Source organism: Hyperolius riggenbachi, chromosome 4, assembly GCF_040937935.1.
Source record: "Hyperolius riggenbachi isolate aHypRig1 chromosome 4, aHypRig1.pri, whole genome shotgun sequence".
Classification (NCBI taxonomy): Eukaryota; Metazoa; Chordata; class Amphibia; order Anura; family Hyperoliidae; genus Hyperolius; species Hyperolius riggenbachi.
In genome coordinates, this window is record NC_090649.1 from 476,327,373 (window position 1) to 476,345,165 (window position 17,793).

A 17,793-nucleotide genomic window follows, 5' to 3' on the forward strand; every position below is an offset into this window, starting at 1 on the left:
AGGGGCTGCCTCAGAGGATCTAGAAGAGAGGTGGATGAGACGGGCCACAGAGTTTAGTAGGGATTGGAGAGGTGGCAGTCTGCTTTTCGGTAGACCACAGAGTAGGGTGTTACAGTAGTCAAGACGGGAGATGATTAGGGCATGCACAAGCATTTTAGTTGCTTCTTGTGACAGGAAGGGACGGATTCTGGAAATATTTTTGAGATGGAAGTAGCAGGAGGTAGTTAATTTGTTAATATGTGGTATAAAGGAGAGGTCAGAGTCCAGAGTTACCCCCAGGCAACAAGCTTTAGGGGTTGATGCAATTGGGGTGTTATCTACATTGATTGTGACAGCATTACTTGTATATTAAACACGCACGCACGCACGCACGCACGCACGCACGCACGCACGCACGCACGCACGCACGCACACACACACACACACACACACACACACACACACACACACTGGTTTGCAAAAGTATTCGGCCGCCTTGAAGTTTTCCACATTTTGTCATATTTCTGCCACAAGCATGAATCAATTTTATTGGAATTCCACATGAAAGACCAACACAAAGTGGTGTACATGTGAGAAGTGGAACGAAAATCATACATCATTCCAAACATTTTTTACAAATCAATAACTGCAAAGTGGGGTGTGCATAATTATTCAGCCCCCTGAGTCAATACTTTGTAGAACCACCTTTTGCTGCAATTACAGCTGCCAGCTTTGCACATGTAGAGACTGAAATTCTTACCCATTCTTCTTTGCAAAACAGCTCCAGCTCAGTCAGATTAGATGGACAGCGTTTGTGAACAGCAGTTTTCAGATCTTGCCACAGATTCTCGATTGGATTTAGATCTGGACTTTGATTGGGCCATTCTAACACATAGATATGTTTTGTTTTAAACCATTCCATTGTTGCCCTGGCTTTGTTTAGGCTCGTTGTCCTGCTGGAAGGTGAACCTCCGCCCCAGTCTCAAGTCTTTTGCAGTCTCCAAGAGGTTATCTTCCAAGATTGCCCTGTATTTGGCTCCATCCATCTTCCCATCAACTCTGACCAGCTTCCCTGTCCCTGCTGAAGAGAAGCACCCCCAGAGCATGATGCTGCCACTACCATATTTGACAGTAGGGATGGTGTGTTCAGAGTGATGTGCAGTGTTAGTTTTCTGCCACACATAGCATTTTGGCCAAAAAGTTCAATTTTGGTCTCGACTGACCAGAGCACCTTCTTCTTCATGGTTGCTGTGTCCCCCACATGGCTTGTGGCAAACTGCAAATGGGACTTCTTATGCTTTCTGTTAACAATGCCTTTCTTCTTGCCACTCTTCCATAAAGGCCAACGTTGTACAGTGCATGAATAATAGTTGTCCTATGGACAGAGTCTCCCACCTGAGCTGTAGATCTCTGCAGCTCGTCCAGAGTCACCATGGGCCTCTTGACTGCATTTCTGATCAGCACTCTCCTTGTTCGGCCTGTGAGTTTAGGTGCATAGCCTTGTCTTGGTAGGTTTACAGTTGTGCCATACTCCTTCCATTTCTGAATGATCGCTTGAACAGTGCTCCTTGGGATGTTCAAGGCTTTGGAAATCTTTTTGTAGCCTAAGCTTGCTTTAAATTTCTCAATAACTTGATCCCTGACCTGTCTTGGACCTGTCTTGTGTTCTTTGGACTTCACAGTGTTGTTGCTCCCAATATTCTCTTAGACAACCTCTGAGGCCCTCACAGAGCAGCTGTATTTGTACTGACATTATATTACACACAGGTGCACTCTGTTTAGTCATTAGCACTCATCAGGCAATGTCTATAGGCAACTGACTGCACTCAGATCAAAGGGGGCCGAATAATTATGCACACACCACTTTGCAGTTATTTATTTGTAAAAAATGTTTGGAATCATGTATGATTTTCGTTCCACTTCTCACGTGTACACCACTTTGTGTTGGTCTTTCATGTGGAATTCCAATAAAATTGATTCATGTTTGTGGCAGTAATATGACAAAATGTGGAAAACTTCAAGGGGGCCGAATACTTTTGCAACCCACTGTGTGTATATATATATAAATATATATATATATACTGTACATACACACACACATACACACAATATATACTGTGTATTCTGGTGTAAAAGACTACTTTTTAAACCTTGAAAATCTTCTGAGAAGTCAGGGGTCGTCTTATACGCCGAGTGTCATTGATGCCGGGTGATACGCCCTATCCTGTTGCTGCCTCTCAGATCTCGCTGCTGAGGACTGTAGTGAAGCGGTGCAGGCGCACATGTGCGAGATCTGAGAGGCGGAGAAGGAGGTATATAGGATACAAGGGTGGGCCAGATGGGTGAAAGAGGCGTGTTTTATGGCCACAGCGTGATCTATTCTTCCATACCGCTCTGATAAACAGGTAGACAAGGAGAGCTGACCAATCCGCTTAGGGAGAGGGAGAGTTATCCAATCCCACCAGTCAATCGTCTATATACTATTATATTCTGGGTACCACATACAGTACAGCACCAGTATCTGTTCATACACAGCACCAGTATATGATGTTTTTTTTATTTGTTGTGCATTGGAAGAGGGGTAGTCTTATATGGCGAGTATATACCAAACTCTAGATTTTAACTGGAAAAGTTGGTGGGTCGTCTTATACGCCAAAACACACACACACACACACACACACACACACACACACACACACACACACACACACACACACACACACACACACACACACTCACCCCACACGCCACACACACCACACACATACACAAACCACATACACACACACACGCCACACACACACGCCACACACACACACGCCACACACACACACGCCACACACACACACGCCACACACACACACGCCACACACACACGCCACACACACACGCCACACACACACGCCACACACACACGCCACACACACACGCCACACACACACACACACGTACACACACACACACACGTACACACACACACACTGTACACACACACACACTGTACACACACACACACTGTACACACACACACACTGTACACACACACACACTGTACACACACACACATCACACACGCCACACACACACATGCCACACACATGCCACACACATGCCACACACACACACCACACACCACACACACACCACACACCACACACACACCACACACACACCACACACACACCACACACACACACACACACCACACACACACCACACACACACACACACACACACACACACACACACACCACACACTGTACACACACGCGCGCCACACACACGCGCCACACACACGCGCCACACACACGCGCCACACACGCGCGCCACACACGCGCGCCACACACGCGCGCCACACACACGCGCCACACACACACGCGCCACACACACGCGCCACACACACGCGCCACACACACGCGCCACACACACGCGCCACACACACGCGACACACACACGCGACACACACACGCGACACACACACGCGACACACACACGCGACACACACACGCGACACACACACGCGACACACACACGCGACACACACACGCGACACACACACGCGACACACACACGCGACACACACACGCGACACACACACGCGACACACACACGCGACACACACACCACACTGTACACACACACACACACCACACTGTACACACACACACACACCACACACTGTACACACACACACACACCACACACTGTACACACACACACCACACACTGTACACACATACGCCACACACACCACACACTGTACACACACACACGCCACACACACCACACACTGTACACACACACGCCACACACACACGCCACACACACACACTACAATTAATTATAGTCCCGTATGCATTATGACGCCATAGTGTTTGGGCAAATTGTTAGGGCTGTTTCACACCACGGGTGATTCTGCAGCGATCCCCGGTTGTCAGCAAACCGCTAGTGCAGCGTCTCCCTATAGGAGCACTCACACCGCCATAACGATTACGATTTTTCAGCTTTTTTTTTTTTTTCGTGTGAAACAGTCCTTATTACAAAAGTAAGCCTGAGAAGCATTTCAGGATACTTTTTTTTTTTCCCCTTTAGACTTACTTTAAAGGAAACCTGAAATGAGGTATAAGGAGGTTGCCATCTTTATTCTCTAATGTACAATGCCAGTTGCCTGGCTTCTGTGCTGATGCTCCGCCTCTAGTACTGTAAGTGACTGTCCCAGAATGAGCATGCAGAGCAGATGCTGTGACTAGTGTGACTCCACTGGCTGCATAGTCAGAGAATGAAGATGGCAGCCTTCTTATTCCTCTCACTTTAGGTTCCCTTTAAAGTGGACCTGAACTCTTGCTCTAATTCCCATACACTGTAAGATGATTCTGATAATAACCGCCTCAGCTGATAATCAGGCGTGTGCACACAGACATGCGACCCGCAATCGATCAACTCACTCCCATTGTTAACGCCGCTCGTCCTCCACGTGATGTCACACGTTACGCTCCGTTGCCCCTCTGCCTCCCCGCATAGCAACATAGCGCTGACACGCGCCTGTGCAGCCTAGCCCAGCGATATTACCTAAGCAGATCGGGTCCCAATCACCGATGGGCGGCATCCATCAAAGGTGTGTATGCTCCTTTCATCTAACCCAGGGGTGTCAAACTCCAATACAAAGGGGGCCAAAATTGTACACTGGGACCTCGTCATGGGCCAACCTCAATGTCTACTGGCCGCCTACCTCCCTTATAAAGTTCCCTGGTGTCTAATGGCCCCTCTCCAACCCCTTTACAGTTCCCTGGTGCCTAGTGGTCCTCCTTCCTCCCCCATACAGTTACCAGATGTCTAGTGACCCCCACCCTCCCCTATACAGTTCCCTGGTGTTTAGCGCTTTCCCCCAATCTTCCCCATATAGCTTCCCTGGTGGTCTAGAGTGGGCCAAACATAATGCAAAGTGGGGAAACCACTTGAGGGCCAAATTTAATGGCCAGATTTGGCCCGCGGGCCAGAGTTTGACATGTATGCTCTAACCGACACGTCCTGTTGTCTTGGTTTCTAAGTGTTTGATTTGGGCCCTGGTGCTCAGCTACAGCTGCTGCCCAACTGATGCACTGGATCTGAACGCCGGTGGCTAAAGTGGTACATAGCCACTAATTCATTTCTAATGGGTGAATGGTGGCACCCAAATGAACAGGCACACCATTCACCGTTGTGCTTGCTTCAGGCAGCCAATTAATCAATTCTTCAACCTCACGTTGTTCCAAAGCTGAAATGTATTAAACAGGACACACAGGTCTCCCGGATGGGTAATGCTGGGCATACACGGTGCGTTTATGCGTCGGAATCGAGCCGCTGGCTCGATGCCGGCGCGTCCCCACTTGTCTGCGCGGGCGCGTGGATCGATACCCGTTCGTCCCAGTGGGCACTTCCTTATCAGCCGCTCTTTTCTTCCATTGTCCGCCCGCGGGGATCAAGCGCAGAATCAATCCGGCGCGGTGATTGGACAGGTTGGAAATGATCATTCGAGCCATCAGCGGCTCGATTGATAAGACCAATCTAGCCGTGTATGCCCAGCATAAGACTCCACCGACGTAGCAATTTAAAAGGAAACCCTAAGTGACATGAGATAGGTGTGTATTTACACTGTATAGCACACAAATATACTGTGATGGTTTTCTTCTTTCTCTGCCTGAAAGAGATAAAGGACAACCGTGACAAGAGGTATATGGAGGCTGCCATAGTTATTTCCTTTTAAGCAATACTACTTGCCTGGCTGTCCTGCTGATCCTCTACAATTTTCTGTTAGATTCTTCTGTTATGCTAAACATATACGGTTCGTTTTTTACTTATCAATCGAGCCGCTGATGGCTCGATTGATAATATCCGACAGGTCCGATGACCCGCCGGATAGATTCCCCGACAAGCGGGAATCGATCCGTGCGGACGAGTGGTAACGCGCCGGCATCGAGCCACTGGCTCGATGCCGGCGCATAAACTGACCGTGTATGCCTAGCATTAGATTTTTCTGATTTTCTGTTAGAATGCATAATTCGATTATTTTCTGTAGAGAATGGTAATTTATCTCTGGTGCATTGTCTTCTGGTTGTCTCCTGCTGAGTAGAACAATGCTTAATTGCTGGGCAGATAGACCGTAAGATAGATACATTTCCAACATGTTGAACTTTATCTATCTGGCACGTAAATCTAACAGAAAATTGTATGGTGTATTCCCAGCATAATACTTTTATGCTGGGGATACACGGTATGTTTTCCCCCTTATTAATCGAGCTGCTGATGGCTCGTTTGATAATTTCCGACAGGTCTGATGACCCCGCTCAATCCGGACGGCGGCGGGGACGCGGCGGGAGTCGATCCGGAGGCTAATCGAGCCACCGGGTCGTACCGTGTATCCCCAGCATAAACCATAGGCCCTGAACAAGCATGCAGCAGGTTGGGGGTTTCTGGCATTATTGTCGGATCTGACAAGATTAGCTGCATGCTTGTTTCTGGTGTGATTCAGATACTTCTGCTGCCAAACAGATCAGCAGGGCTGCCAGGCAACTGGTATTGTTTAAAAGGAAATAAATATGGCAGCCTCCACATTCTTCTCACTTCAGTTGTCCTTTAATATTCTACTATGCAACTGACAGTTTTTCTCCAGTCAGAACCAGTCAATTACAGCCATAAAATACTTTGTTATAGGAAGCCCAGTTCTCTGCCAGGAGAGGATAAAAGGTCAATAGCTCATAGTTGGCGTTAGCGTTTTGCGTCCGCACTTTTTTTTAAAGCATTGTATTGCGCAATCGCTCCAGAATTGCAACATAATGCTACATGCTCGGCGGTTTGCGATTGCTGCTAATCACAAATCGCCTGCGATTGCCGGCAATTGCGGCAGTGTAATCGCGGCAGATTGTATTGCGCTAGCGCTTTAAAAAGCGATATCGCTTCGGGGATTAGCAGGAATCACCTGCTAATCGCCCAAGTGAAAATGGACCCTAACATTCAGCTGAGGCAATAAACTGCTTCTTTTAAGTTTTTAAATCGAACATAAAACTGTGGTATATCTAAAAGTCATTTTTAGGAGTAGGAGGATTGAAACAATTGTTATGCTGGGGATACACGGCATGTTTTCCCCCTTATCAATCGAGCCGCTGATGGCTCGATTGATCATTTCCGATAGGTCCGATGACCCCGCTCGATCCCCGCCCGCTCGATCTCCGCGGGCAGACAATAGCGGGAAGTCGAGCGGAAGATAAGGAAGCGCCCGCGGGGAGGAGCGGTAATCGATCTGGACGGCGGCGGGGACGCGGCGGGAGTCGATCCAGTGGCTAATCGAGCCGCCGGGTCGTACAGTGTATCCCCAGCATTAGTCTCTTTACTTTGTGTTCACTGAAGTATCACTTTAAGACTAAAGCTGTGTACCCATGGAAAGATAGAACTCCACCATGAACAATTGTTCCACGATCTATCTTTGAACAGTGACGTGTTGCAAACAACGGGATGCAAGCGATCATTCAAACGAAACAGTGTTTTTTTGCGAAGGTCCATTGACTTTAAAAGAAACATTGTTTCATTTGAATGTTCGTTTCCGATATGCTCCAACATGACGTTCTTTCAAATCAAATAAGCGTTGCGGTTTGAAAAGGCGCATACACACGCCGTATTGTTACAAACGACGGGTCCGTCAGTCTTCCCCCACGTATCGATTTCTCTGCCGACAGTAGGACGTGAGCACAGGCTGTCGCCGGGCGGATCAGTCAAAAACAGTCTTATCAGTCTGCCGACAGCCTGTACTCACATACTACTGTCGGCAGAACGACCCGTAGGGCTGACGGGCCCGTAGTTTGTAACAATGCAGTGTATGTACGCGCCTTAAAGAGACTCTGTAACAAAATTTTCAGCCTTATTTCTTCTATCCTATAAGTTCCTATACCTGTTCTAATGTGGTCTGTGTTACTGCAGCCTTTCCTAGTTGCACAGTCGCTGTAATATCTCTGTTATATAATCTAATCTTTCCTTTGTCAGCCTTGTCGGCTCAGGCAAGAATGTGCTGCTCTGCTTGTGATAGGGAGAAGCTATACACCCCCTGCAGGCTCTGTATAAGTCACAGACTAAGCTTCTCTGAGCCTATCACACTCTGGTAAGCAGCTATGTCTATTGTTTGTAAACAAAACACTGCCTAAAACTAGCAATTACAAGCCAGGATTGCAGCAGGAAGTGGCAGAAACAGCACAGAGGGGCCCAGGAGATAATGAATAGAATGGTATGATTTTTATTGAAAGAATTTTAGAGTACAAATTCTCTTTAAAGGGAACCAGAGAGGAACGAGGGGTAAAAAAAGGCAAAGATTTTATACATACCTGGGGCTTCTTCCAGCCCCATAAGCCTGGATCGCTCCCACGCCGCTGTCCTCAGCTTCCTGGATCCACCGGTACCGGGTCCCGTCACTTCCGGCGGACGCGGCCAATTGTCCGCATCACAGGGGCTCCCTCCATACCCGTACGCATGAGGCTGTGCAGTAGGCACCCTGTGATGCGGAGAATTGGCCGCGTCCGCCGGCCAACGGTCCGACTCGCGGCAATGATGGGACCCGGTGGCGGAGGACGGCGGCGTGGGAGCGATCCATGCGTATGGGGCTGGAGGAAGCCCCAGGTATGTATAGTTCATCCTCTCTGGTTCCCTTTAAGCCGCCCTTAACCGTGGTTTAACAAATTTTAGTTAAATGATGGTTAGGCGATGTTGCGCAGAACAAGCGATGACAGACTAAACTTTTTTTTGTGGGTATGGACCTATAGTAACCATTGCCTGCTGTAACAGATTAGCATTAACCCATTAGTAGCTATAATAGAGTGATCTCATTTGAGATAAGTGCTCTGCTTTTGACCTCCGTTGGCAGAACTCGTTGTGCTGTAAATTCCTGGAATACTTTGATCCCTCTCTACTAGCAGAAAATACAGAAACTGAAAGCACAAGGCCTCTGTTATTGTCTCACACTGCCCCCTAGTGACAGGTGGTCATACATACACATTACAGCAGTACTAACTAGAAGCTGAGAAATGTAACAAATCAGAAATAATAAAAAAAGTGCTAAAATAAATTGGCCTGGAGCACTTGCAAACCTCTAAATAAATTGGCTGCTAAAGGGTTAAAGTGGACCTGAACTCTTGCACAGGACAGAAGGAAAATGGACAGAATTGCAGCCTGTGTGTATTTAGAGAGTTTTTAGCCTGTCTTATTCCCCCTCATCTTCCAGTAATCACCATTGTAATTTGATCTCTCATCTGTGTCAGCTCAGGAATCTCCTCTGCCAGGGCAGAGCAGCTAATTTGTAAACACAGGATGTTAACCCTATGCCTGCTTCTATGAAAGCAGGATGTAGACACACTGCAGATTTATTGAAGGGTTTGTATCAGCTGTAACAAAGAAATGTTTTTCTTTTAGGCCTCTTTCACAGTGGGACGTTAAAGTCGCACGTTAGAAAATGTTACAACGCAGACTAACGCACAGCAATGCAAAGTCTGTGCGACATTCACAGTGCACACGTTGCTTTGTGTGTAACGTGTAGCAATATTTAGAGTGTGCAGCATGCTGTGCGTTATAGGTGGTTTTAGCTGCGTTAGACTCTTTGCACATGCTCAGTAATGTTGTTTTATTGTTTTTTGTGTGGAGGGGAGAGTCTGCTATTTTGCCTAGCCACATGGCTAATTAATATTCACTGCACTGCAATGCCGGTTCTCTTCCTGCTAGCAATGATTCATATGAAGCATTCTCTGCCTGCTAGCAATGATTCATATGAATCATTCTCGGTTCTCTGCCTGCTAGCAATGATTCATATGAATCATTCTCTTCCTGCTAGCAACGATTCATATGAATCATTCTCTGTTCTCTGCCTGCTAGCAATGATTCATATGAATCATTCTCTGTTCTCTGCCTGCTAGCAATGATTCATATGAATCATTCTCTGTTCTCTGCCTGCTAGCAATGATTCATATGAATCATTCTCGGTTCTCTGCCTGCTAGCAATGATTCATATGAATCATTCTCGGTTTCTGCCTGCTAGCAATGATTCATATGAATCATTCTCTGTTCTCTGCCTGCTAACAATGATTCATATGAATCATTCTCGGTTCTCTGCCTGCTAGCAATGATTCATATGAATCATTCTCAGTTTTTGCTTGCTAGCAAGGATTCATATGAATCATTCTCGGTTCTCTGCCTGCTAGCAATGATTCATATGAATCATTCTCTGTTCTCTGCCTGCTAGCAATGATTCATATGAATCATTCTCTGTTCTCTGCCTGCTAGCAATGATTCATATGAATCATTGCCAGTTCTGTCCAACGAAAACGGCGCACCAAGAGCTGCATAACATGGCTCTATGTAGCGTCCACCTTTAGCACCACCATGTGTTGCGTTAGGGGCACGTTATGCGACCTTAACGTCCCCTGCAACTCAATGTCCCACTGTGTAAGAGCCCTAAAGGTTATTATGCTGCTGCTTATCTTTTAGAGCAGAGAGGAAGTTCCGAGTTCAGGTCTGCTTTAAGATGCAGGTGGGTATTCCATGGACGGAGGGTAGGATGGGTACCTGCCTGGTCCATGCATGATGTATAGGTAATCATCGGCGCGGCAGTCAGCTTGCCCCAGGAATCACAATGAGCTGTGTAAGTAGAGCGGCTCAGGTCAGCAGCAGCTGTATCCCCCTGAGATTTCCCACATGTCTCTGTGTGTGTGATTTCCCGGAGACACACATGGGAGGCAGTCTACAGCTGGAGGGGACAGAGTCCTTCACGCGCTGTTTGTCTAGCAGTCCTCTGGGGTGTTTGCTTTATGTATTCTGTTCCCACACGTTCTGAAAACAAGAGGCCGGCGTGTCAGTGGAGAATGGCTGTGATCAGATCACACTAAGGAGCCCCTTGGGAAAGCATCCTCTTGTATTCTCCCCTCTCCCACCGCTATTCCAGCCAGGAAACACACAGGCCCGGCGGCTTGTGGAGCGGCGATAACAGGCCCTTTCTGCTGGCCGGGGTCTAGTGGCCGATTACATCTCTCTTACGTTTATAACTCACATTTATACACCTCAGTAGTGACAGGCGGCGCGCTGTTCTGCTTGCTTATCCACCCTTGCAATGTTCCCAGGGTCATTTATTTAGCGAAAGAATCCCAGTCTTATCTTGGGTGTCACCGGACCGGGCACTTCCTGCGGTTTACAGGAAGAAGCCAAAAACATGAAATGATCACCCCACGCAATCATCTCACCTATGTGGGTGCCGGCGGATGGGCATTAAAGCAAACCTAAAGCGAAAATAAACCTATGAGATAATGAACTGTATTTATAGGACAGACAAGAAATAGAACATAAGTAGCAAAGAAAGGAGTCTCCTACTGTTTTACAGTACAGGAAGAGTTAAAAAAACTTCAGTTGTTAGCTATGCAAAAGAGCTTCTCTGAGCTCTTCAACCCACTGGGCGAAATATAGTCCTGTTTTCTGAAATGGGCAAGGAACAGTGAGAGACAGCTTGAGATAATGTTTTACTGCAGGAAAGTTCAAAGGGTCATTATTTCTGCTTTGTTGTTTAACTTAAAGAGAATCTGTACTCTAAAATTCTTACAATAAAAAGCATACCATTCTATTCATTATGTTCTCCTGGGCCCCTCTGTGCTGTTTCTGCCACTCCCTGCTGCAATCCTGGCTTGTAATTGCCAGTTGTAGGCAGTGTTTACAAACAAAAGACATGGCTGCTAACCAGAGTGTGATAGGCTCAGAGGAGCTCAGTGTGTGACTCACACAGAGCCTGCAGGGGGCATGTAGAGGGTGTGTATAGCTTCTATCCTATCACAAGCAGACCAGCACATTCCAGCCTGAGTGCCTGAGCCCGACAGAGCCGACAGAGGAAAGAAGATTAGATTATATAACAGAGATAATACAGCCACTGTTCAACTAGGAAAGACTGCAGTAAGCCAGACCACATTAGAACAGGTATAGGAACTCATAGGATAGAAGTAAGGCTGAAAATGTTGTTACAGAGTCTCTTTAAAGCCTTTAAATTGTGCAAAAGGCAAAAGGTGCAATTCTTGAAGTTTTAGTACAGAAATCGTAGAAGATACATCAGAGCAAGATATGTTTAGACGGTGTTGGTCTAGTTTAGGGAACCAGCAGGACACCTCATAGGGAAATTCCAGTAATGTGATTGGGTGGACAGCACCCTTTAGAACTTCTAGGTTTCAGATAGGTTGTAGTGAACTACGCCCACACTATTCAGCCAATCGCAACCTTTTGTGCTGTAGAGGGTACTGTGATTGGAGAACAGATGCAACATGTGATGGGTCCAGTTCAAAGCTACATAAAATTAGCATACAGTTGCTTGAGTTCGTCGTTATTTACATCTTACTGACCAACATAAAATTGCCTATTTATTTTTTTTTAAAAATTAATTTATAGATTATTTAGTCAACGTTTGCCCAATGTAAAATATTTCCTCTTCTGAAATGTATCACTGGTGATGAGATGACCTCTTTAGTTCTGCCAGGTGATCTGTACGGAATGTCTGTTACTGAGAGTTCTATGCATAGAGGCAGGGCCGGCCCGCCCATGAGGCGGGGTGAAACTTTTGCCTCAGGCGGCACTTCGGGGGGGGGGGGGGGGGGGGCGGCACCCGCCCGTCTGTGAGTGTGGGGGCCGCCCGAGCTGGAGGGGATAGCGGACAGGAAGGGGGTATTGGGCCTAGCTGCGGGGAGGGGGGTCGGACCCCCCCCTTTCTCGCCTGGGTCCCCCGTCCTCCGCTCCCCTCCAGCTTTAAAAAGTTACGTCGCTGGCTGCAGCTATAAGAGGCAACGGGCGGGGATCACTCACCTCTTCCTCGTTCCAGCCTGCGCTCCACTGACGTCACTTCCTGTGGCGTAGCAGGAAGTGACATCAGTGGAGCGCAGGCTGGAACGAGGAAGAGGTGAGTGATCCCCGCCCGTTGCCTCTTACAATAGCTGCAGCCAGCGACATAACTTTTTAAAGCTGGAGGGGGACGGGGGACCCAGGCGAGGGATGGGGGGTCCGACCCCCCTCCCCGCAGCTAGGCCCAATAACCCCGATTTCTTTAAAGCTTGCCTCAGGCGGCAAAAAGTCTAGGGCCGGGCCTGCATAGAGGGAGATAATTTGCTTGGCAGTTGGAAAAAGCCGTTATTTCCCACAATGCAATGAGGTTCACAGATAGGATGGCCCTGACATCACACTGTGGGAGGGGTTACACCACTAATAATCTAAAAGGGGGTACTGGCTACTGATTGGCTTGAAGTTTAATCATGGGTTAAAGTTCCTCTTTTGAAATGCCGTGATGCTGAATGCGCCCTCTCCTGAGGATGCCGTGCCTGGGCTGCAGTGATCGGCCAGCAGATGTATGGGCAGATCGACCAAGAGACAGATCTCTGATTGAATCTGATCGGAGAGAGATCTATTGGCTGCCCATACATCACAGGCCAATTCCTGATCGATATCATCATGAAATCTCTCGGAAATTGGGCTTGTGACTCCGCCTCCCCGCCCCCCAAACTGTCCTCTTAATGTAAAATGTGCCCCCCTTCCTGGTGCAGTATACATTACCTGTGTGTCGCTGGCTGCAGGCTCCGTCCGCATATACGTGGTTTCCGGCGTATACGTGGGTGCATGTGTGACGTCACACACACGGGCCCACATTACACCGGCAACCACGTTGGGCGTGCGTCTGCGATCTGAGCCCGGGCCCACATTACACCGGCAACCACGTTGGGCGTGCGCCTGCGATCTGAGCCCGGAGCCAGCGACAGACAGGTAAAGTATACTGCATTGGGGGGGAGGGGGGGGCAGCACCGGGGGTTCCGTTGCATTTGCTGCTCATCCTGATATCACTCGCCGTCACCACTGCGGACCCGATTGAGCAAGTCGGCCCGACCTCTTGCTGCATGTCTGACCGAAACATGCGACCAATTTCGGACCCAAACTGGTCGCCTCGTTGGTTGGGCATGCCTTGGCGGGACCAAATTGTATTTGATTATAATAATGGAATTGGATAGCTGATCAGCTGCCATGTCGTCTGATGTGTGGCCACCTTTAGTGCCCACGTCTCTCTGTAGAGGGTGGTTGGAATGATGCAATCTTTGTGTCACTCGCTGCTTTCTAATGAGACTCTTGTGTATTCCAGGGAGGTTTGACGAGAGTGTGATAGAGGAGAGGCGGCAGTGCGCCGAGGATCTGCTCCAGTTCTCTGCCAATATCCCGGCGCTCTACAACAGCTCCCAGCTGGAGGACTTCTTTAAGGTAAGCCTCTGCCGCTGGGTTATGAGGCACCTGCTTCATCTATGTGTGCTTTCTGTGGGTACAGGTGCCTCGCTGCTGCTCAGCTATGTGTGCTTTCTGTGGGGACAGGTGCCTCGCTGCTGCTCAGCTATGTGTGCTTTCTGTGGGGACAGGTGCCTCACTGCTGCTCAGCTATGTGTGCTTTCTGTGGGGACAGGTGCCCCGCTGCTGCTCATCTATGTGTGCTTTCTGTAGGGACAGGTACCTCGCTGCTGCTCAGCTATGTGTGCTTTCTGTGGGGACAAGTGCCTCGCTGCTGCTCAGCTATGTGTGCTTTCTGTGGGGACAGGAGCCTCGCTGCTGCTCAGCTATGTGTGCTTTCTGTGGAGGACAGGTGCCTCGCTGCTGCTCAGCTATGTGTGCTTTCTGTGGGGACAGGTGCCTCGCTGCTGCTCAGCTATGTGTGCTTTCTGTGGGGACAGGAGCCTCGCTGCTGCTCAGCTATGTGTGCTTTCTGTGGAGGACAGGTGCCTCGCTGCTGCTCAGCTATGTGTGCTTTCTGTGGGGACAGGTGCCTCGCTGCCGCTCAGCTATGTGTGCTTTCTGTGGGGACAGGAGCCTCGCTGCTGCTCAGCTATGTGTGCTTTCTGTGGGGACAGGTGCCTCGCTGCTGCTCAGCTATGTGTGCTTTCTGTGAGGACAGGAGCCTCGCTGCCGCTCAGCTATGTGTGCTTTGTGTGGGGACAGGTGCCTCTCTGCTGCTCATCTATGTGTACTTTCTGTGGGGACAAGTGCCTCGCTGCTGCTCAGCTATGTGTGCTTTCTGTGGGGATAGGAGCCTCGCTGCTGCTCAGCTATGTGTGCTTTCTGTGGGGACAGGTGCCTCACTGCTGCTCATCTGTGTGTGCTTTCTGTGAGGACAGGAGCCTCGCTGCTGCTCATCTGTGTGTGCTTTCTGTGGGGACGGGTGCCTCGCCGCTGCTCAGCTATGTGTGCTTTCTGTGGGGACAGGTGCCTCGCTGCTGCTCAGCTATGTGTGCTTTCTGTGGGGACAGGTGCCTCGCTGCTGCTCAGCTATGTGTGCTTTCTGTGAGGACAGGAGCCTCGCTGCTGCTCATCTATGTGTGCTTTCTGTGTGGACAGGTGCCTCGCTGCTGCTCAGCTATGTGTGCTTTCTGTGGAGGACACAGGGCTGCTGTGAGTGTCACATGTTTCTGGAAGTAATGCTTGCTCTGTGACTTCCACAAGTCTGCCTGTTAGGAGCTCCCTCTGGTGGATTTCTGCATGTCAGAGAAAATCTGAATAACCACGGAGAGAAACTGCTTACATCTCCGACATGTTGGGCGCCATCATTTGGTAATCACAGACCGCTTGCTCGCTTTTCACATACCAAATTGTAATGCTTTAGAGACTCACTAAGACATTTTTATTGTTACAACAACTTTAATTTGACTTCTCTTTATGGATTCAGAGTGGTCTTCCCAGGATTTTTCTTTTAACTGGATAAGATTAATAATGAGCCTGGTACTACCATGTTCTAGTCCACCACTATGGCTGAGACTAGGTGCTACACTGTGGCACTGTGGAAAGACTGAGAGCCACTCTGTAGATGAGACTGGGAGCCACTCTGTGGATGAGACTGGGAGCCACTCTGTGGATGAGACTGGGAGCCACTCTGTGGATGAGACTGGGAGCCACTCTGTGGATGAGACTGGGAGCCACTCTGTGGATGAGACTGGGGGCAAGTCTGTGGCTGGGAAGGGGGGGGGGGGGGGTACTGTGACACTAGCAGAGACTATATTTTGATAATGACAGCCACTTGAGGCCACATTGTGACATTAACAAAGACAGAGGTAGGGACACTAATTATCTCAAGCAACAGGAATCTAGCTTGCATGCATAACTTTATGATATTCACAACTAATTTACCGTATAAGGTTTGTTCAGGTAGAGTGAAGAAAACTTTTCTGATCAAACTGTGGCTGATACAATAGTTTCCCTCCAGCCTCCTCTAGCCTTGTATAGCTACACGTGCCTCTGAAGGATGTAAGTGAACATTCAGGGCATCCGCAGCCACACTGAGGACAAGAATCCTAGTTTTCAGTCTGTTGTAAGTTCATCTTATTACCTGTGAAGAAGTAAAAGGGCTACAGAGGACAGAGGAATGGTTTGTTCCACAATATCTTTTAATTTTAAGTTACGCTTAAAGGACCACTATCGCTAAAAAAGTAGGCAGCTCAACCAACAGGTTTTGGGTCAGTCCATCTCCTCATGGGTGATTATCAGGGTTTTCTTTTGTTTTCAACAGTACTTCCTGAACAGTAGTTGCAAAGTATAGTGTGCAAGTGAGTAGGGAGGCTGGCTGGTATCTCACTATTTTGGCAGTTAAAGTGAACCAGAGACGAAGCACCCTCATGTATTTTACCATATAGATCAGTGGGAACATTAGAGAAAACACCTACCCGGCTCTCTGTTTCATTCTTCACTGCTCAGCCTGCTTGTTAGCAGCCCTGATAAAATCCCTGACTGAGTTTTCAGTCTGGCTTTGCTCAGGAATCATTATAGCGGAGTCTGTGTTCTCTGATGTCTTTTCAAGCCCAAGCCTGCCCCCTTGTGGCTCTGCTAGAATGACTCAGCTATAATGATTCCTGAGCAAAGCCTGACTGAATGCTCAGTCAGGGATTTTATCAGGGCTGATAACAAGCAAGCTGAGCAGTGAGGAATGAAACAGAGAGCCGGGTAGGTGTTTTCTCTAATGTTCCCATTGATATATATGGTAAATACATGAGGGTGCTTCGTCTCTGGTTCACTTTAAACTGCTGTCCAGTGTATGTAGGCAGAAAAAAACAGTCCTGTAAAAGTAATACCTTTTACTTTTACAAGATTTTGTTTTTTTTCTACCTACATATATTGTTTGGCTAACACGGTACAGAAACATTTTTACTACTAACTGCTGTTCAGGAAATGCTGTTGAAAACAAAGTAAACCCTGATAATCCTCCATGAGGAGATGGACTGGCCCAAAACCTGACGATTCTGTCAGATTTTAACTGCCTACTTTTTTCGCGATAGTGGTTCATTAAATTGTGGGAAATGCCCCCTTTTTTTCACGGGTCAAGGTGCCCATACTTCAGAAGATGTATGGGGAAGATCGACCAAGAGACAAATGTCTCTGTGATCGAATCTGATTGTAGAGAGGGATCTGTTGGCTGCCCATACACCACAGACAGATTCCCAATCGATTTCATACTGAAACCTATCCGGAATCAACCTTGTGACGTCCCATCCGCCGCCCCCCAGTGGTCAATGTGCCCAGTGCACCAAATATTACCTGTCTACAGCTATTGCGCCGCTGCCTCCGGGTTGGGTCCTTCGTCCATACACACGCCCTACTTGGTTGCCGGGGTAACATGGGCGCGTGACAGCAAATATGCACCCACATGTATGCCGGTAACCACGTGGGGTGCGTGTATGGACGAAGGACAGATCCAGGAGCCAGTGGCGGACACGGACAGGTAATGAACAGTGCACTGGGGGGGGCAGCATCAGAAGTTTTGTTGCT

General features: G+C 48.3%; 1 protein-coding gene across 2 annotated transcripts in view; it reads left to right on the plus strand.

Moving 5' to 3' along the window:
• The window catches only part of RPS6KC1 (ribosomal protein S6 kinase C1), a 224,987-nt gene that overhangs the window by 30,274 nt on the left and 176,920 nt on the right, over positions 1-17,793 (plus strand). For both annotated transcript variants that reach the window (XM_068232950.1, XM_068232949.1), the window contains exon 4: positions 14,138-14,253. In XM_068232950.1, coding sequence (XP_068089051.1) covers positions 14,138-14,253 — 116 coding nt within the window. The remainder of the gene's footprint in view (positions 1-14,137; positions 14,254-17,793) is intronic.